This window comes from Lygodium microphyllum, chromosome 14 (assembly GCF_053477565.2).
Source record: "Lygodium microphyllum isolate KBCC chromosome 14, Lygodium_microphyllum_v1.1.10, whole genome shotgun sequence".
Taxonomy (NCBI): Eukaryota; Viridiplantae; Streptophyta; class Polypodiopsida; order Schizaeales; family Lygodiaceae; genus Lygodium; species Lygodium microphyllum.
The window spans coordinates 67,522,260-67,544,266 of record NC_141148.1 but is presented as its reverse complement, the minus strand read 5'-3'; the positions used below and the strand labels follow the sequence as shown (position 1 = coordinate 67,544,266).

The 22,007-nt window shown below is 40.6% G+C and overlaps 1 protein-coding gene across 8 annotated transcripts in view; it reads left to right on the top strand.

Annotated features, from left to right (window-relative positions):
* The window catches only part of LOC148025695 (putative HVA22-like protein g), a 36,048-nt gene extending 15,501 nt beyond the window's left edge, over positions 1–20,547 (top strand). For 4 of the 8 annotated variants that reach the window (XM_087692910.1, XM_087692915.1, XM_087692914.1 and 1 more), the window contains one exon: positions 19,808–20,547. In XM_087692910.1, the coding sequence (XP_087549036.1) occupies positions 19,808–20,185 (378 nt within the window). In that variant the 3' untranslated portion in view covers positions 20,186–20,547. The remainder of the gene's footprint in view (positions 1–19,807) is intronic. The other 4 variants (XM_087692918.1, XM_087692912.1, XM_087692916.1 and 1 more) reach the window with 2 other exon arrangements.
* Positions 20,548–22,007: the final 1,460 nt, after the last annotated feature.

Genomic DNA, 22,007 nt, shown 5'->3' with positions numbered 1-22,007 from the left:
TGGAGTGTGCACAGCATGTGTTTAGATTTCTGTTTTCTTGCCAAACATAGAATACTATCAGGATCTTTTGCAATTTGTAAACCAAGGATATCACCTTCAATTGCAGCATATGCATTCTTCATAGCCATGTCATCAACCAGTTTTTGCATTCCATCCTTTCCAAAATTTGGATTGAGTGGTAATCTTGTCTTGTGTAGATAAATCTTCCCGTCCTTAAAGAAAATCAGATTTTTGTTTGATGTATCTTTATACATCTCGCAATCTCCATTCTCATGCTCTGTGCCATCATGCTAGATACATCTTTGTACAAAGACCTCTCGAATCGGAGCCCTTGGTCTTGTAGATTGCCTGTTTTCCTCTAGCTTTGCAAGCCTCAGTTGCACGTTACACATGCCTTTTACCAATTCGTCTATCACGTCTATCACATTTTTCACTGGAGTTGCTGTAGAAATTGGTTGTTTATTTGCTTCCTTAATTACCTTGTTTGAAGCTGAAAGCATAGCCCCAAAATGCATCCTGGCTTTTTGTCTTTGTCTCTTGACAATCATAGATACAACATTTTTGACATCCTGCCAATTGGTTTTCAATGCTTGTTCAGTGCTTTAATCTTCTAAGAGCTCTTTAAAGCTCAACTGCAATTCAAGATTGGCCAACTAAGAAACAATTCAATCTTTTCTGATTCTAGAGCTTGCTGTTCTGTATTGTCCCAACTGATTATATTTGTGTTCAAACTTGCACAATAGTTGTGTAGTAGCCAGCCCTTTATTGGGTTTTGCAACCCGCTTCATGAAAGTTCTTCTAGCAACCAACCCTACATTCCCGATGAAGTACTCTTCCGTTAGTGCTTTTTTAAAATCTTCCCATGCAGCCCCTTCTTCATAAATTTTGCATATGTGTGGCTCATTGTGTGTACAAATATCATAAAGAAATCCAATTTTTCTGCATATACCTTCAATTAATTCGAAACATTCCATTCATCAAACGATTTTACCTGACTTTCAACAGCTTGCAGTGCTTTTTGTCACAATTGACTCATGCTTTGCATAAGATTGCTGCTGCTGCTGCTGCAAATACATGTGCATATGCATTAAAGTTTGCCATACACAAGATTAAGCAACAAACAATGTATTTGTGGCTCCAAGACATGCGTGAACATGCATTAGAACAGTCTGGTACCTATGTAGCTTCATAGACCAATAATACAAGATTTCAAGAAACCTCAAAATAGTCCTCAAAATCCCCCTATTCAAGACAGTCAAGAGAAATGTTGACATATAGATCGGTAGTAGATCACAGCTTGTGTTCGCTGTTTAGAATAGTCCACAACAGTCACAAAGATCCTAGATCCATCAAAAGCTTTACCTTGTTCTTTCCTTGTCTTTCCCTTTGCTTTCTCCTTGTTTCAGCATGCAACAATATGCTTTTTCCTTGCTGTTCTCTCACAGCCTGTAGGTGCCAGTTCTGCCCGCTTTTTTTGGTGCCATGAGGGGCTGCTTGTAGAGTGTTCACAATTAAATGCTCCTCTCCAACTTGTCCAAGGTCTACTTCAATGTTCACTTTGCTGCCCATGACAAGAACTTGACACTTTGCATGCAAACAGGGGTAGGAAACCAACTTAATTTTCATGATAGATGATCATAGATAGTGTAAATTTAACATTAACACAATTAGATTAATCGTATAGACACATTGGGAAAATATTGTCACTATCAGACTTCTCTAGAGTTTTCAACCATTGGACATGTAACCACATGACAATGTCTTGCTACTATAATATCTTCTACTTCAATTTGAGCACATTGCTGCTGCTAATCATTCTCAATCTTCTCTCATCTCTCCCTCTTCAAATGTTCATTTAGTCCCCACCCTCTTTGAAGATTTAAGGATCTTTTTCTTATGCTTTATAGTAGCTTAAGATTAGATTTCACACTCGCATCTTCCACATTAGGTTCCATTTCTTCAACGACAAGTACATTAGGCTTAAGATCTTATATTCCATCTCCAAGTTCATTTTCATTTCTAATTTTACTCGTTACTTAACCTCAAGTGTGTACCACTTTGCACCTTGGTACTTTGTTACTCGAAACCCCACATGTCTACATTGTACCTCACACCTATTCATAAGCGAGCATACATGTATCTCTTGGGATAGTTGTTGGGTATCTCCCTTAAGCCTCTTGGACATCTACCCATGGCCACTCGAATGCAAGGATATCTATCCTTTGCTTATGATGCTATTTCACTTATGCCATGGGCCACTTAGATGTGAGGATGCCCATCTTCTGCTTATGGTGTGCTTGTCCATTCTTACACGACTACTCATATAGTGAACATGCCTCTGTCTAGCTAGCCGCGTCACACATTTGGGTTTATTACTATGTATACTTCACTAATGCATGGTGGATACTTTGGGATGAATTTTCAAGTGTGCTATAGTCCCCCCCATACTACCCTTTGAAAATACCATGTAAAATGTAGAATACTCGCAATCATAATATTTGCGTATTTATGAGAACTAACAGTTCAAGAAAATAGGAGCAACAAATATTGAAAGCTGAATATGATAATATTTAGAAAATTACAGCCAGACATATGAAAGAAATGGAGATAAGTGGAGGGTTGAAGTTGGGCAACCCCTTGGTTGGAATCTTTTTCTACTCAACCTAAGTCCCTTAGGGATAAGCTTAGATACCCAACTTGAGAGTGACGAGTCACGAGAAGTATTTTCCACTATTACAAGGTCATGTAACAAATATATATGCACACATGTATCACAACTAATTTCTTGAGAGAGAGAGAGAGAGAGAGAGAGAGAGAGAGAGAGAGAGAGAGAGAGAGAGAGAATTAGTCCTTAATGGTTGATCAGTTGTACATAGATATGGTGTCACAAGGACGCGAGTTTTTAATGCTTTGCTTAGCATTTGATTTAAATATTAGTGAAACATGCAAATGTGAGGTGCACACCTGTTGTGCAAGTTAGCTAAGTTACAATGTTGGGCCAAGGACCCTAGAAACTTAGTTAGTGTCCAAGGCAAAAGTCGTAATAAGTTGTACTTGTCAAGTATTGGGTGGTGCCTTGTATCAATTTTGTTCTGGGGTGTTTAATTAGCCATGAATGTCATTGATGACATTAGGAACTAGGCTTCAATTAATTAATTAATGTCAATTGAGGGGCTAACAAATGCTTAGGATTGCTTAGATGACAAATTGGCTTGGCCAATTTAATTGTTGGTTGGCACAACTAATTTTTTGAGCAGTAATTAATAATTAAATTAATCTTTAGAATCAAAATTCTGAAGATGGATTTCATTGGGCTAACAAACGGATAAGGAAGGCTGACAAAAGCAAGTCTTTACCATACAAGAGTGGGAAAGCTGATTGGGATTGGAGGGAGAGAAGGCTGATTTTGGTCATGGTAGGTGACAGCATATTCCAGGCCTAGAGAATTAGGCAACAGCTGAATAATAGGTTCATACAGATTTTGGGCCAGTTTGGGCAGTAGAGACAACAAGTCTAGAGGTTGGATAGGGGCAGCCATTAGCCATCCATCTCAATGAAATTTTTGTGAAACATCTCAGAATTTCTCTCTTCTCAATTTCCTCTCTATTCTCTCAGCCAATTCACAGATTTCCTCGAGATTTGATGCTAATTCAACCCTAGGAGAGTGGAATTGAAGAATTTTTGCTGTAAATCATAATTTACGTAAGAAATTAGGGCTTATCAAGCACTTTGGGAAGCATGCTTAGAATGGGAGCTCTAGCGCTTGAAATTCAGTTGCTGAAATTTGGGGGATTTCAAAGAATTCAAGAGGTCAGCTTGCAATAACTTAATTTGGGGCTAAATTTATCTTTCATGTTCAAGTTGAAGGCCAACTCCTTGGTAAACCAAGGGGCGAAATTGATTTAAAGACTTGCTGTCCACTCCGAGCAGCAAGGGGCACCGAAAATTGAAGGAGATTTGAGCTAAATCTTAGTATACTCGATCCAATTGCAATAGAAGTTAAAAGGAATACCACAAGGGGTGAGAGTTTGTGGGGCCAATTGGGTGTCTACTGTCTAAGATTGATTGGTAACATTTGTATTGGAGTTTATGTGAATTTTATGCTTATTGTAACTAATGTATAAATAGGTAATTACCAACCTTTGTGAGAAGAAAGGTTGGTTTTTCATGGCTTTCTTCTTAGTGAGAGAAGAGGAAAATTAATAGAGTTGATGATAAACGATTGTACTCCTTTGTGGGGAGGCTTGTGGGGAAAGGCCACCCAATTTGATAGCCTTGAAACCACACTCCAGAAATGTAATGGTTGGACATGTTTTGGTGGTTGCATTCCTCGGCGAAGCTATTTCGCTATTTCGTGATATTTGTGAGATCTACATAGCTCATAATCTTCGATCCCCCATCGGAAATGACATAACTATCATTAAGGCATGATTCGTGTGTGCTGAATAGCTAAGATCTTGTAATATCAATAGCCGGTTAGCTTCAACAAAAGGTGTCACTCTTAGTTAGGGGTCTAGCGGGTAACTCTCAAGGAGAGACACCACCTATGAGCCAATGTCCAAATTGAATATGGCATTTCCTTTGCGGGAATCCATTGGGTAAGGGATTTTCAGTGGGTGAAACTTCCACAATACCTAGTTTCCCTTCGGGGTAACCTGGTCCTTATTGTGTCCTTTGTTTAGGACAAGGGTTTTCGGGGGGTCTACCCAGAGGAAGTTGATTCTTCCTCTTCCCTAAGGAAGTTGCAAAAGGTGAATTGGGGTGGTCTATAGTGCACGTAATAAGCAAGTACCAAAAGGTTTTGATCCCTTTGAACTCTATCTATAAGGGTTATAGTGGTTGAATGATGAGTGTTGGGCTATCGTGAGTTTCTCCATTGCAGCTTGTATTCGACTTGAAGAATAAAAAAAACTTGATGACAAAGAAGTGGAGAATGATGGTGAGATGGTTGGAGCCAACTTTGGGGCTATCTTGAGCTACTATATATAAGTTTACAGTCACGAAACTGATGTAGGATGAGAGTAAATGACCTCTTTAGACTTTAATAGAAGAAAGGGAGACTTAGTGCAAAAAGAGAGAGAAAGTGGAGTAGTACAAGATAAGTGTCTAGCCACATGTTATGAGCTATGACAAGTGGTGGGACACTCAGAAGCTTGCGTGACAAGGGTCTTGATACTTGTCTTTTCTTTATGGCCTTTCTTTTTGGATTCAAGATTGTTAAAAATAGAGATAATCAAATTTAGTAAGCATTGGTAGAATACAAACTTATTATAAAAATTTAGGGTTTTTCTAAAATTTAGGGACTCCTAATATGGGTATCATGTCAAAGCTCTTTTGTAGTTCAAAACCAATGTCAGAATCCTCATATGAGTTTTTCATGTAAAATATGTCAATCATTAGTTGCCTCTTATGCACTTTTCTAGATATCTATTAATTACAAAGGAAATGCATTCAATAGATAATTGATTATGCAAATCAATAAAAGGGATGCATGTTGGGAATAAAGGCCTCGTGCCTTTTAATGTGCTCGGGTGTGAACACACCCTTAGCCCTTGTACTTACACATATATATCTATCTAAAAACCTAAAGGTACACACTCGTCATTGTACCTAAAAACATGCACACTCTTTGCTCTGCTCTCTCTCACTCTCTCTGTCTCTCGTTGCTAATAACTACTGACTGTATTGATCTTCGTGCCTAACCCATCACTACAAATTGGTATCAGAGCGCAGAGTGCACGCTCCCCGAGGTCAAAGGCAGCTCGCGTACAGCTCGAGTGTGTGATTGTCGGCAGACAGGAAACGAGTAGCAGTCAGGCAGAAGCAAGTGACATTTCCAGGTAGCGAGCAGGCCAAAACGTCATTAGTGCAGTCAGGCAGGTGTGAAAGACAAGTCGTAGGCAGTCGACGAGATTGCTGTGGATGACGGGTGATAGCTCACATGGGGCAGGCGACTTGTAGCAGACGTGACAGCAGCAGCGGGCAGCCGCGACCAGGCGCCAGAAGGCGCACGTGACCAGGAGACAACTGCAGCGCTGACAACACAAGTGGGCAGTGGGCAGCGGTTACGGGCGATGGCTGTTGGTGCGCGATGGGGACGGGACCAATGGGGTGAGCGCAGGCTTGGCAGGTCAACGGACCTATCACTCAAAATTTCTTTTTTCTTAAAAAAAAACTTTTAAAAACCAAGGTTCGTGCACGCATGCTCAAAAGGTCGGATTTGGGCAATCTTGGCCCAGAAATTTGGGGCTTTTTCCGAATTTGGGGATCTCAACGCAGAATTGGACAATTTGACTTAGAAATTGCAAAGTCGGTGCACATTTGCTCGGGAATTTCGGGGCTTTTCACATTTTTGTGAAATTCTTTCAATTTCACTGAAATTAGTGCACCCAGGACTTGGAAAATTTGGGGATTTGTCAAGATTTGGTGCAAGCAAGATGCAATAGTGATATTTGTCTCAGAAATTGCAGGAATTTTGTGACATTTTGTCCCCGACATTTGGGGCTTTTCATGTACATGCGCAAATTGGGCTGAAACTTACCCAATTTCTCGACATTGATGCACATTTGATCCCGTGCAATTTGGGGCTTTTGCAGTTTGGGCAAAATTTGTGCAGCATTTGGTCAGTTAATGTACATGCAGGTTGAATTTCACGCAATTTGGACATCAACACTTGTAAAATTTGGGGGTCTTGTTGAAATCACTCTATTTTGGCAAAATTGGCCTATTCTATGCATAACAGAGAAAATGCAGATGTGGTTGATGCTTCGAGCACAAAATTTTGGGGCTTTTGACCGTTTGTGTCAAATTTTATGCCCGTGGGTACATGTACAACAGAAATTGCAGCTAAAATTTGGGATTTCTCATGTAATGTGATGCATATGCCCTTGGAACAGCTGTAATCAGTTGGATAATGCTGTAGCACATTGTTTGATGCTTCTGAAAATTTAATTACAGATCTGAAATCTGTGCTTCTACGTGGTTATTTATTGCTGGTTGGTACTTGTTTGTACCTTGGTCACTTGGGTGACAGTTTTGGGCCTGCATTTGCTGTTTTTTGGTCACATTTGGGCTGAAAATCATGACTGGCAGCAATGACAGCAGTAATATGTTGCACATAAAGAAGCTTGAAGGCGCACATAACTTTGCAGTTTGGCAAAAGCAGTGCTACAATATCCTGTTGAGAAGCAGACAAAGCCGATCAAAACCAAAGGAGCAAAGCCCGCGGACATGGAGCAGGACGATTGGGATGAGTTAAATGAGCTTGCACGCTTAACCATAGAGCTCTCGATTTCTGATGCCTTGCTGTTCAACATTGAAGGTTTGGGTTTTGTATATGCTATATGGACTAGATTGGAAGAATTGTATGCACAGAAGAGTGCTGCAAGCAAAGTGTATTGGCTGAAAAAGCTTATGGATTTGCGTATGAAAGAGGGTACAACCATGTCTTCTCACTTGAGTGAGTTTAATTCTATTTTCAGCCATCTGGTTGCCTTGAAGTTCATGATTGATGAGGAATTTAAGGCTATTTTTTTACTTTGCACTCTACCAGAGAGTTGGGATACATTCAGGACTGCTATGAGCAATTCTAATGTGATCCTTTTGTATGTTGATGTAGAGAGTGCTCTACTCATGGAAGAAATGAATTGGCAGAACAATGCATCCAATAAGTCCTCCAATGCTTTGCATACTAGGGGCAGATCATAGCAACAAGGCAAATATGATAGCAACGGACGCAGTAAATCACTTGGCAAAGATGTTGAATGCCTCCATTGTGGCAAGAAGGGTCACTTTAAACATGATTGCTACAAATGAAAGAAAGAGAAAGGAAAAGGCAAGAAGATAAGATGATAGCAAGGAAGAAAAGAAGGACAGTCAGTCTAAGAAGAGCAGTATAAAAATTGAAGAGGTAAATGTAGTCACTTATGATAGTGATAGTGGGAGTGACGTACTCTTTGTCTCTTCTTCACACTTTGGTGCACACGCTTTATTTGCAGATACAGATGATGACATGCATATCTGGATTCTCGATTCAGGTGCTTCCTTTCATGTCACTCCTCATCGTGAGTGGTTCTCTGTCTATACAGGGGGTCGACATGGTGTTGTTCATCTTGGGGACAACTATGCATGTGAGATTGCAAGTATAGGCAGTGTGCAGTTACAGTTTCAACATGGCTCTGTCTTTACACTTTAGCATATACGGCATATAGCTTTGCTCGAGAAGAGCTTGATTAGCACAGGGCAGTTAGATGATGATGGTTTTCATACCACCTTTGATGATGGAAAATGGAAGATCTGTAAGGGATCAAGAGTGATTGCCAGAGGTTGCAAGAGTGATACTTTGTATCCACTTCATGTGTTTAGTGTGCGTGACCATGTTGTTGTCGTGATTGAGCAGCCGAGTGTTTCTTTGTGGCATGGCCGGTTGGGACACATGAGTCAAATAGGAATGAAAGTGCTTTCTCGTTTGGGTTACTTGCCTTGTCTTCGTTATGCTGATTTTGAGCACTGTGATCATTGTATTTATGTCAAACATGCACAGACGTCTCATAAAAAGTTTTTTTCTTTGAAATCTTCTCCTCTAGAGTTAGTACATTCGGATGTATGTCAAATGCCAGGATTATCTTTTGGGGGAAATAAATATTTTGTCACCTTTGTCGATGATGCTACACGGAAGGTATGGGTTTATTCTATTCGTAGCAAGGATGAAGTGCTAGACAAGTTTAAAAAATTCTTGGCATTGGCTGAAAATCAGAGAGATAAGGCACTTAAGTGTCTTCGCTCTGACAATGGTGGGGAATATGTGTCCAAGGCCTTTTAGGCATTTTGTGACAGTAAAGGGATAAAGAGGGAGCTCACTGCCCCTCATAATCCGCCCCAAAATGGAGTTGCAGAGTGTATGAATCAGACCATACAAGACAAGGTCCATACGATGTTGTCTCATGCTGCATTACCCCATGATTTTTTGGCAGAGGTTGCTATGACAGCCGTTCACTTAATTAATCGGTCACCAAACAGGTCTTTTGGGGGGGGGGGGAGGGGGAGTTCCCCAAGAAGTGTGGTCGGGCAAGCCACCTTCATATGCTCACCTGAAAGTGTTTGGTTGTGAGGCTTTTGTGCACATTCTTAAATAGGAACGCAACAAACTTGAGCCAAAGTCTTGTAAATGCATTTTTCTAGGATATGGTGATGAGGGTGAAATGGGGTATAAATTGTGGGATCTCGAGAAAAGGAAAGTAGTACGCAGCAATGACGTTATCTTCCAGGAAGATCTCATGCATAAATAGTTTGAAAAGACTGAGGAGGTCCGTAGGGTTGTATTCCGGGAAGAAATATCTTTTGGACAGCAAAATGTGCCCGCTATACGGCAGCAAATACTTGCTGTAAATGAACTTGTAAATGTAGGAAATGATGTTGGAAATGATCAGCCAGCTATTGCCCATGATAATGAGCCACTACATGTGCAGGAACATCTAGGACAACAAGCTGTTAATGCTGATTTGCAGGCTGAAATGGAAATTTGTAGGAACAACCAACAAACAATGATCATTGGGTTAGGAGATCGTCTAGGGCTACTAGACAACCTAATAGATTTGTTCCTGGTGCAAATAATGTGGCTGATTATGTTATGTTGACAGACTGTGGTGAACCGTCTTGCTTCAAGGAAGCAATGGACAGAGAGGACAGCAAGAAATGGTATAAAGCCATGTTGTTAGGGATGGAATCTCTTGAGAAAAATGACACTTGGGACTTCGTGCACTTGCCTAAAGGGCAGAAAACCCTTCCATGCAATGGGTTTATAAGATGGTCACTTTTGGTTCCTCACCAAAGGACAAAGCAAGATTGGTTGCAAAGGGGTACAAGCAGGAGCATGGAATTGACTTTGATGAGATTTTCTCTCCTGTAGTCAAGATGACTACATTGAGAATCATTTTGGGCTTGGTTGCAGTTAAAGATATGGAACTCATACAATGGATGTAAAGATTGCATTTTTACATGGTGATTTGCATGAAGACATATATATGCAGCAGCTTGAAGGGTTTGTTGAACAAGGAAAGAGAAGGTGGTATATAAACTCAAAAGGAGTTTGTATGGGTTGAAACAAGCACCAAGAGAATGGTATCGTAAGTTTGATACATTCATGCAGTCTCAAGGCTTTCATAGAAGTCAAGTGGATCACTGCTTGTACACCAAGAAGGCAGCAGATGAGAGTATGATTATCTTGGTTTTGTATGTTGATGACATGCTGATTGCTAGCAGGGATACTCATGCCTTGGACTCATTGAAGCAAAGTCTTTTTGGCAGCTTTGACATGAAGGATCTTGGTGATGCAAATCACATTCTTGGCATGCGAATACTCAGAGATAGATCAAAAGGCTTACTCTATCTATCTCAGCAGGAGTATATCTCCAAGGTTTTGCAGTGTTTCAATATGAAGGGGGGGAAACAATTGGGGTTCCATTGCCTCCATATGTGAAACTTAGTGTAGAGGGCAGTCCTACATCTGATGATGAGAAGGCTGAAATGGCCAAGGTACTTTATGCTTCAGTTGTTGGCAGTTTGATGTATGCTATGGTCGTTACACGTCCTGACATTGCCTATGCAGTGGGAGTGGTTAGTAGATACATGACAAACCTTGGCAAGAAGCATTGGGATGCAATGAAAGGTATTATGAGATACCTCAAAGGCACAAAGGAGTCGTGCATCTGCTTTGGGAAGCAGAAGGCATTTGTTGTTGGTTTTATGGATGCAAACTATATTGGTCATGCGGACTGCAAAAAGTCCACTTCTGGGTATGTGTTTACTTTCACAGGAGGAGCAGTCTCTTGGATCTCCAAGCTACAAAAGTGTGTTGCATTGTCTATTACAGAGGCAGAGTATGTGGCTGCCACTGAGGCATGCAAGGACGCTTTATGGCTTTCATGTCTGGTGGGAGAGCTTGGCATCACAAAGTTACCTGTTCTCCATTGTGATAGATAGGGTACTATCATGCTAGCGCGGAATCTTGTCTTTTGTGCAAAGACAAAGCACATATAGGTGAAGTACCACTTTATTAGAGATGTACTTGACAGTAAAAGTATCGAGCTTGTCAAAGTGCATATAGATGATAACCTTGCAGACCTTCTCACAAAGGGTCTTCCAACAGAGCGGTTTGCTCATCGCCGATAGATGATGGGAGTTGGATAGATATATGTATTTCAGCTTTGTACATACCTAGACTTAGCTAATTCTTTTCTCCTCTTAAGACACATTGCCTTTAGGTGGGAGGTTGTTGGGAATAAAGGCCTTGTGCCTTAAAATGTACGCAGGTGTGAACACACCCTTAGCACTTGTACTTACACATATATATCTAAAAACCTAAAGGTACACACTCGTCATTGTATCTAAAAACGTGCACACTCTTTGCTCTGCTCTCTCTCACTCTCTTTGTCTCTCGCTGCTCATAACTACTGACTGTCTCGATCTTCATACCTAACCCGTCACTACAATAGAAATTTTTTAAAATGTTATTGTGATACCCTTCCAATTCACCATTGGTACTCACACTCCTGTTGCTATGGCCAAGCATGCTTTTAGTGATGAGACTTGTTTTAACCATTGTTGCATTGGATCCATATAGTACGATCCGTCTAGTCTGGTTGGATGTGTACAATCCGTCCAATTTTCGTCCTTTTATTTGAGTTGGCGTTCAAAGAAAAGTTGTTTTGCACTCTATCCTTATCCTCTTTCTCCTCATTGACCTCTACCTATAGCTCACTTACCACATTCTCTTCTTCTACCTCTCTCTTACAAGCTCCTCTACTTTTCTCTCTCCTCCATCCACTTCTCTCTATATTCTACCTCTACATCCTCTTTCTCTTGTGTCTCATCTCTTGTAGCTCTTTCTATTTCCACTTTCTTTACCTCCTCTTCTTTCCCTTTCCTTGCCTTTACCTATATCTCTATATTCTTAACTCCTCTTACAATACCTCAGCCTCTTCATGAAACCTTTTCATTGTACATAGCTCACCTTAAGTCTTATCCTTGAATTTTTTTTTTTGTATCTACTATCTACTATTTTTTGTACTTGCCACTTGGCACTTGTGACTTGATATATTGTGATTCATGAGCCATGATCCATCATTGCAACTAGGCTTTTTTTAAAAATCCATTGTGCATGTCTTAAATCTTATAAATAAAATTGGATCTTGGAAATTACTTGTGATTAGAGTCTTGGATTTACATTTTGTCTCAACCTCTCGTTATGTTTATGACTCGTTGAAAATTGAAGCACATTTGTGGTTTGTAAATTGTATTAGTATTGGATGGATAATATCTTGTGATACTCTATCTAACGGGTAGCTAATCTCATGTTAAAACAAGTTATATTTACTAGTCTAGTCCTTAATTTTCAATGTATTTTTTAATGATCGTATGAAACACTAGATTTTATTTGAGATTTTTTTTTGTGTACGTTTGATACTATACTAAGTCCATGGATTGGATGGATTGTACTTGACTACCGTGGTTTTCACGGGTCAAATTTTAGAGCTTGGTCGACCCTCATGCAACACATGCTGGAGTCTACTAGTATCTTAATAGTGGATGCAATGATAGAAGCGTAGAAGATTGCTGTAATAGATTGTATAACACAAGAGTGAAGAAAGAGAGAAGCAGTTGCTAGTAGAACATTGCAAAGAGAGAACTTAGACATATAGTTGAGAATGGAATCCATGTACCAAGCCATAAAATAGTTGCTTTTAATAGTGAGTAGCTGGATTGTGTGGGCATTGGCATTGGCTCCTTCTCTTCAATAGAATTTGCTCTATAAGTTTGTTAGTGATGAATGACTCAGGAGGAAGGAGTCATTGAATAAGTAGCCAAAATATACCAATTTTTGGATCAGATCAGCTAACAAATAAAATAATAGTAAATGCTGGTTGACCATAAAATAATGGCAAAAAACCATACAAATAGGTACTTAAAAATGCATATAATAATCTCTCGTGCTTGGCCCACAATATGTGCATAGACTCACTCATGGGCTAATTAATCTGCTATTATCCTCTTTTAGATCATGGGTGATTTGGGACAATACAAGGATATACTGATAATGATGCATCATAGTATAATGAGGATGCATAGATAAGACCATGGATACTCGAGTAGTGGATATGTGAGCTGCCACGAACATGCCTTGAAGGGAACTTGATGTTGATGTTAATCATACCAGCTCTTGAAAATAGAGAAGAATCATAGCAGCTCTCAATGTTTGTTAACAATGTCTTGTAATAGCATATGTGACCATTGTGTTAGCAATGCTTTTGAGTATATGTGGCCATGGATCCCTCGCCTTCAGCAAAGCTGTCAATGTGTTATCTCATGTGAGCTTAGACTAAGACCAAGCTTGCTCTTTGTTAAATAACTCATCATGAACCTGGATGTCAATCCTAGCTCTAGGATTTCAAAACCTACTAGACTTTAGTCAATGCAAAAGGGAAGCCCCTCTTTGGATCCTTTGCACTTGTATACTTGTATAGATGAGGTGCACCTGTCCCACCTCACCACCCTCTCTCTCTCCTTTGGCATTGGAGAGTCATGAGGGAAGACCCCATCACCAGTATTAGAAAGTAGTTGGAGGGGTAGTGAAGCCCTTCCCTCTCTTAGTAGAGGACCAACCCTTTTGGGCTTTGGTCAGAGGATCCAAATCGAAGTCAGAGGAGGATGAGGATGACTCTCGTCCTCACTCATGATCCTTTCACTAAATTACTCCTGTCTTTGGTATGGAGGGGACCTATCCAGCAACCCATCAGAAACCTACCATGTAATCTTAACGATGCTTCATACTGAAGCAGCATTGAGGATATATGAATGAAATTGATTGGCATCAAGGATGTACAACACACAAAGTGAATGCCATGTAAGCACAACTTCCTCATGGTTGACAAGATACCAATCATTAGAAAGAGAAGTGGGAGGCTGGGGCTGTTCAATAGCTCTTGAAACAATGTACCCGCTTAATAGCTCTTGAAATAACGTACCATCATCACTTTTGCACAAACCATACTTTCATGATAGCACTCCATGTAAGATAGTCAGGGCCACGAATGATGCTTCACGCTGAAGTAGCATCAAGGATATATGAGTGAAATTGATAGGCGTCAAGGATGTATAGGCCCATAAAGTGAATGCCATGTAAGCACAACTTCCTCATGGTTGACAAGATACCAATCATTAGGAAGAGGAATGGGAGATCTGGGCTGCTCAATAGCTCCTGAAACAATGTACCACAATCACTTTTGCACAAACCATACTTTCATGATGGCACTCCATGTAAAATAGTCAAGGCCATGAAGTTTATCAGTAGTAGAGCAATAGGGAGGTGCCATTTGGAGAGGATAGGAGGAGAAAATGAAGCAATGAAGAGAAGTAGAGAGAGAGTATAGCCAAAACACAGCACAGGCTGCACTTGGCATGAGTTCACATGCAGTGTAAAGACAACCGATCACAAAAACAGACCGCTGAAAATAGAGAAAACCTGATCAGACATAGCAAACAGAGAAAAGGCAGGAAGAAAACAGCCAAGAATCATTGAGGAACCTTCAATACCACAATTGTGGAGGTTTGTGGACTCAGATCCCTGACCCCTTTTGTGAAACTAGCTCCTTTCTCTAGCAAGGGAGCCAGCAGTAATCCCCACCATAGTTTCCAGTGCATTGGAGCATTTGAGTTTTTGATGGTTCAAGGACCAGGGAAAATGCTTTTATGATTCAAGAGTAGCAGGTCTTCAGGAGCATTGTGCAGGAGGATGATCTGCAGTGGGGAGAGTAGAACACCCATGCTGATAATGTTGCAATCATTATGTTTTATCAGGTCTGACCAGCACCTACTATACTGGCTAATTACCTTTTTGATGCATTTAACTGGGACAGACTTTGTATGCCTCTAGTAATTATGGACTCAGCCATGACAACCAGGAATCTTGGTTTAAGGCCTCAATTACCATTCTTTATGTATGTTTCAAACCAGGAGTTTTGGTTTTAAGACCTCATTTACCATTATGTATGTATGGTTGCTTGTGTTCACATGGGTGTTTTTGTGTGAAGAATATATCTAGTATAATGTATATTGTGTTGTGTTAACCTCAATCGTTCACATTTCTAAATTTTTTAAAAGATCTGGTTTACCATTATTTAGCTTAAATGTGTGAGAGTGTGCATCAGAAGAAGAAACAGGAACATATATATATATATATATATATATATATATATATATATAGAGAGAGAGAGAGAGAGAGAGAGAGAGAGAGAGAGAGAGAGAGCAAAAGATGAAATATTTCACGTACTAAAGAAGAATGCTGAATACAATGATGAAGACTGGCCCATGTACACAGCCCTAATTGTCAGTGAGGGCACCAGATCAAGTTGAGATGATGATGGTAGCACCAAAGTTAGAGCGTGTTGGAGACAGAGAGTGCAAAAGCCGGCAGAAGACAAGTGATTTGTGAAGTGAAGGAGTGCAGATATATATAGCCATCTCCACCAAAATTGGCCGACTGCATATAGAAGTATGCCCTAAATTTGGTTGACTTCACCAAATGATGGTACGATTGTAGTATATGCAATTTGATTGCATAGAGAAAATGAAAAAATGATGAGAAGATATCCCAGGCATTCATGAGGTAGAAAGGTAGTGGCAAGGGGTGTCAATGAATTGATAGACCAAGGGAATGGATAAGACATGTGCTTAAAACAAAAGAAAAGCACTCTAGAATACCAGAGCTTCTATGTCTCTGTCAGACTTTGATAGGAGCTCACAACTTGGAGATGATAGACTGACATGACTTACAAAGGTAGGCTAACATCCCCTCTCAGATCTTGGGAGTGTTTGAAGACCCAACAACCTCATGTGATGAAGCATAGAAGCCTTGGGCAAAGGCTTTGTGAAGAGATCAATTGCGATGTCCTCGATGGGACAGTAGGCCATCACTAACTCGGAAGCTAGGATCCGCTCTTGAACATAATGGTATTGAATCTCAATGTGCTTCATGCAAGCATAGAAGCCTTGGCCAAAGGCTTTGTGAAGAGATCAATTGCGTTGTCCTCCGTGGGATAGTTGGCCACCACTAACTTGGAAGCCAGGATCCGCTCTTGAACATAATGGTATTGGATCTCAATGTGCTTCATGCATGCATGAAATATGGGGTTTTTTGCCAGAAATAGAGCACTCTGGTTATCCACATGCAGCTTCGTAGGTCTAGATTGTGGAAAACCAATCTCTTGCCAATATGCAACAAAGCCAAATTGCCTCCATAGCTGTAGAATATAATGCATGATACTCTGTCTTTGTAGAAGAAAGGACCATAGTAGGCTGTTTCTTTTTGCTCCACGAGATAACTCCCGATCCAAGGGAAAATGCATAACTTGTAGTGGATTGTTGCGAATCCCTATCACTTACCAGCTAGAATCACTCCAACCAGAGAGAGTAACCCCCTCTCCATACATGATCCTGTAGGATTGAGTTCCTCGTAAATAATGAAGAACATGCAAGGCCGCTCTCCAATGCTCTTGAGTGAGAGTCTTCATCAGAAGGCAACAATGCTACAACAAAAAAACATCCAGCTGAGTGTGAATAAGCAAGACGAGGAAGCTAACAAGACACCTATAACAGGTGGTATCTGTAAGGGGAACGCTTGCTACGATAAGCTTAGATTTTGTGTCCATAGGGCAAGAAATAGGCGGACAATTGGCCATATCAAACTCCAAATTAACTCAAAGATGTACATGTGGTGGGAAATGAAAATGCCTTGTGCCATTTGATAGATCTCCAAACCAAGGAGTATAGGATCCCAAGATTTGTCATGGCAAACTCTTGTCTCAAAATGTCTGGAGTACGATCAATCTCTTGAGTATAGCTCCGTGTAATGATAAGATTATTCACATATGAAATAACCAAAACACATTTGCCACCCTCAACCTTGTAGTACAGGTTGGAGTCATGATTGGAGTGATGGAAGCTACTCTACACAAAGAAGCGATCAATCCTTTGGTACCAAGTTCTAGGAGCCTGCTTCTAGCCATAGAGAGCCTTCCGCAATCTGTAGACATGATCATCCTTCCCCTGCACAAGAAAACCCAGAGGTTGTGAGACATAGATCTCCTCCTCAAGGACGCCATTCAAAAAGGCAAACTTGGCGTCCATCTGATAAACAAGCTAGTGATGGTGGGTTGCAAGAGCCAAGATAGCCCGAATAGTAGACATCTGAGCCATTCGTGTATAAGTCTTAAAATAGTCTAAGCTCGCCCTTTGAGCGAAACCCTTGGCAACAAGCCAAGCTTTGTGCTTGTCTAGGGAACCATTTGCATGGTACTTGGCCTTATAGATCCACTTCACACCTATCACCTTTCACTTCTTGGGATGTGAAATCAACTCCCAAGTCTGATTTTACTCCATAGAATCGAGCTCATCCTACATAGCCTATCCCCAAACATCATGCGTAAGAGCCTCATCAACTATAGTAGGCTTTGAATCTTGGAGAATTTGTGACATAAGAGCATGGTTCACACAAAGTGAACTATCCTGTTGGTGGGCTTGTAATTGGGCTGATTTGTGTGGACCTGAAGGAGTAGCAAGAAAGCGAGCAACATCTAAATTCTACAAGAGTTACTTGTTTGTAACAACGAAATCTGAATAGGCTCTTGCTGCGAGGAAGACTGAGTAGTCTTCGGAACTTGCAAGGCACTTGTCGGTGTAAGGCACTTCCCCTCACTAAGGAAAAGTAGATTCTCCTCATTTGAAGGAGGCTCCCCCTTTGACGACTAAGTGGCCCTAGAAGACTCTTGAAGGGAGGCTGAAGGGATGGAAGTACTCGGCGAAGTAGTAGTAGTAGTTGCATTTGTCAAAGGTGGAAGGGAAGTTGGTGTAGAGGGTGAAGAGGGAGGAGGAGTAGGAGGGGGAGGAGTTAAAGACGAAGGTGGGGTGCTAAGAGGCAACCTAGAAGGAAGAAGAGGAACTAAAGGTAGGGGAGGGTTAGTTGATGATGAAGAATCACCTACAATAGAACCATCAATAGGATCCTTGGAGGCTGCGGCCTCATTGAAGATCACATCCTTGCTTACCTCAATCTTCTGTGTCGTCGGGTTGTAGAGCCGATATCCCTTTGTGGTAGTGCCATATTTCCCAAAGATGAGCTTCCTCGATTTCAAGTTGAGTTTCATCTTTCTCTTCTTGTCCACATGGAAAAATGTATCACATCCAAAGATGTGAAAATGAGACATGGAAGGCTTTTTTCCAAAGAAAGCATGATATGGAGTCATGTCCTATAATGCAAAAGCCGGGAAATAGTTGCGGATGTGAATCACAATAGTTGATTTTTTTTTCCCACAATACAATGTCAATAAGAATGGTCTGTATTTTTGTAGAGAGGGATACAATTTTTCTAGCATCACTATAATTAAATATTAATTTTCAATATTTAAATACAAAAAATTAATCTAATAATCATTTCGGTGCCTTGAAAAATAATCTGAATGGCCAATAATTAAATTTGCTAGGCAACATCCATTCTCGAGTGTCTCTACACCATCTTTGACCATTAGATTGGCATTAGGTATCATTAAACACCACTCATCTAGTGTCACCAACTGACACTTATGGCCAAATGAATGACCTAGGCGAACAACTTGCACCAAATACCACCAAGTACCTGTGTGACATAACTTATAGCAACTTTTGCCATCCTGTGATTTTCTCGGGTCCCGGGCTCGTCAATTTACTCCAACCCCAATTGCACCTCACATGTGTAACATTTACTTAATCATGTGATTAAAAATTAATCCACATTTTAAGTGAGGTTTTGAAAATACATGTCCTCATGACACACACACACACACACACACACCCACACACACACAGACCAGAGATAAGGAAAGAAATATTGCATTGACTGAAGAAGAATGCTGAATACAATGATGAGGACCGATCAGTCCCTGCATGCAGCCCTAAGTGTTAGTGAGGGCACCAATTCAGGCTGAGATGATGATGGCAGCACCAAAGTTGGAGTGTCAGAGACGGAGAATGCAAAAGCTTGCAGAAGAGAAGTGATCTGCGAAGTGAAGGAGTGCAGCTATATATAGCCACCTCCACCAAAACTGGCCGACTGATTGCATACAGGAGTATGCCCTAAATCTGGCCGACTGCACCAGATGATGGTACGACTGCAGTAAATGCAGTCCAACTGCATAGAAAAAATAGGAAAATGATGAGAAGATATCCTAGGCAGTTGTGGGGCAGGAAGGCAGTGGCAGGGGGTGTCAACCAACCGACAGACCAAGGGAATGCACAAGAAATGTGCCTAAAACAAAAGAAATGCACTCTAGAATGCTAGAGCTCCCATGTCTCCGTCCTACTTGTGACGGGAGCTCACAACTAGGAGATGACAGACCGACATGACTAACAAGATGGGCAATTGTGTTGGCAATATACATGAGTCATGCTTCCAGCTGTGATTTTACACAGGAGTCAAAACTTAGGGATGAATCTATGTAATAAAGTTTAAGAAATCTTTCAATTTAGGAACAACTCCTAACACATACATGAAGTCAAGCAGCATTTGGCTTGGTTTATTACCTAATACTGAATTGACAGTGGTATAGATCGCTTTTTTACTGTGTGACTTTTAAATTGTTGCATGATGTTTTAACTGCTTGAATTGACTGTGATATTCTTCAGTATGACATGCAAAAATTATTTTTCTGTCCTTTCCATTGTCTGCACAAGCCATTGTCATGCTGGTAGGATTCTCAGCCTTAAAAAATGCATTTATCAGCAGGCTACTTCACAGGTTCATCCAACACTATTAAAACCTCTTATCTGGACAAAGCCGTTCCCTGACAATCATCAATCTCTACAACAAGGCAATCGGCCAGTACCAGCACCAATGATGGATGCTGCTATGGGTCACAGGCGACCACTTCCTAAGCCAGCTGACACCTTGCACCAATCAGCTTATGTCATGCCCACTGGATCACAAGCACAGGTTGCACCTTCCAGGGGACAAAAAGACAAAGAAGAAGTAGAGGCTGATTTTGAATTGCTTGATGCAAATGAAGTTCCTGTACCCTTGTCAACTAGTGTTGCAAATGCAGATACAAACAACAAGATTCGGTTTAGATGGTGGTGGCAACGGTCTTATCCTCAAGATTGATCTCGATACAATTCTCTGGTGGTTTTAGCATATGATCATGTTGCTAAGTTTGTATTTGGGGTTTAGAGGCTTGGATGAATTAAGCATGAGACAATGTATATATCTTTGTTCACATGGAGCAATATAAAATGTACATAATGAGTGAACTTGTTCCATTTGACCACAATGCACTCTGTTGTGTTCTTGGGGGTGGAGAGGCTTTGACCCTGATGGTTTTACCAATCTAGTAAACTGGGAAGTACAGCGTGAGTCAGATGGATTGATGTCTTTTACTGCCAAATACTCTTGCTGCAAATCTTATTGCAATAAACTCTTTGGTGGAAGTGATATTTTAAAATACAAATTAATTACATTATGCGTCTGCAAGATCTTCAACAATGGAGACATCCACAATTTGAAACCGCTGCCATGTTATTTTTTTTTCTCATTATTGTTTTGTTACTCTTTAATATTTTGCCAGTTTTTATCGAGCCTGAGGATACACCCCGAATGCACGTAGAAGCTCAAATGAGTGGAGTATACTTCTATTGATGTAGAGACTTCTAGATGTTTATGCTTAACAAAAGCACTCTCATAATTTAGTTGTATAGGTACATACTAGCTCTGCCTAGTTCAGTCTCCGACTTATGAGAGCAGATGTATAGGTACATACTGGCTCTGCCTAGTTCAGTCTCCAACTTATGAGAGCAGATGCTCTTCTAAACTCGATGGTTCTAGGGGCATTTCTATATAGACCTCTTGGGGACTCCAATTGTTCGAGCCTCTTTGAGCTTGCTGTTTAGAACCATTAGTTGGGCAAAGTAAACCAAGAAACACAATGGTCCATAGACCACATTTTAATGTTTTTTGTTGTTGCACCAATGTGTGATACATTATGGAGTAATACCAGCAACGTCAACCAAACTTGGTTGCTTGCCTTTTTCTTGGGCATCTACAATGCTAGACCCAAGACCATATGTTAACCTTTCTCTAAAAGTGCAAACAATTTGTAATGACACTTGTAATTATATGATGTAGTAATGTTGTTCAGTGCAATCTGTTTCCACCTCTATTCAGGCACCATATGATAGATTCTTAACCCATAATTATGAACAGTTAAGCATCTGCCTATGTATAAGCTTTCAGGCATAAACTGAGCTTTATTTTTTGAAACCCTCTTCCCCCTCAGCTCAGTTAAGAGTTTGATTCTCTCTTCCTCTTCAACAATTTGAGGCATGAGGGGAGTGTTACTCACCCAGGTGTTATGTAATTGTTCCTCGAGAATGTAGCGCTTGTCCTCCTATTTACATCACACAAGCAACAAGGTTAGGGATTTCCCATTGTTCGGTGCCTTGCCCCTTTCCCCCTTCCATGGAGACAACATGTGGGAGGTTAGATGTGGGCAATGACCACTTGGTGGCATTTGGACATCAGTAATGTTAGTGGGTAGGCGTTGCCTCTAATAGTTTGTTTACCCTTGTATCTAAGAAGAATATTTTTGTAGTGGTCCTCACTATCCAAAGGAAGCTGTACAAGGTATTGTAATTCAAATGGGATGACACACAATTTGAACTTCGTCGCCTTTGATAGGAGAATGCTCAGCTCAAGCAAGAGATGGAGGAAATAAGTAGTTCCTTGGCAGTCATTGAATAAATTGACAGTGATGCAACCTAGTACTTTAAGCAACCATGAAAGTAGTAGTTAGTTATGCAGTCAAGGTGGAGAACAAGAGATCAAGAAATAGGAATCCTTTGTTGTGACATCTTCCATGGTACAATGCATAATGTCAATTGAAGAGGAGGTTTGCAGAGCAATAGGAGGAACACATTGAATCTTATCCCTT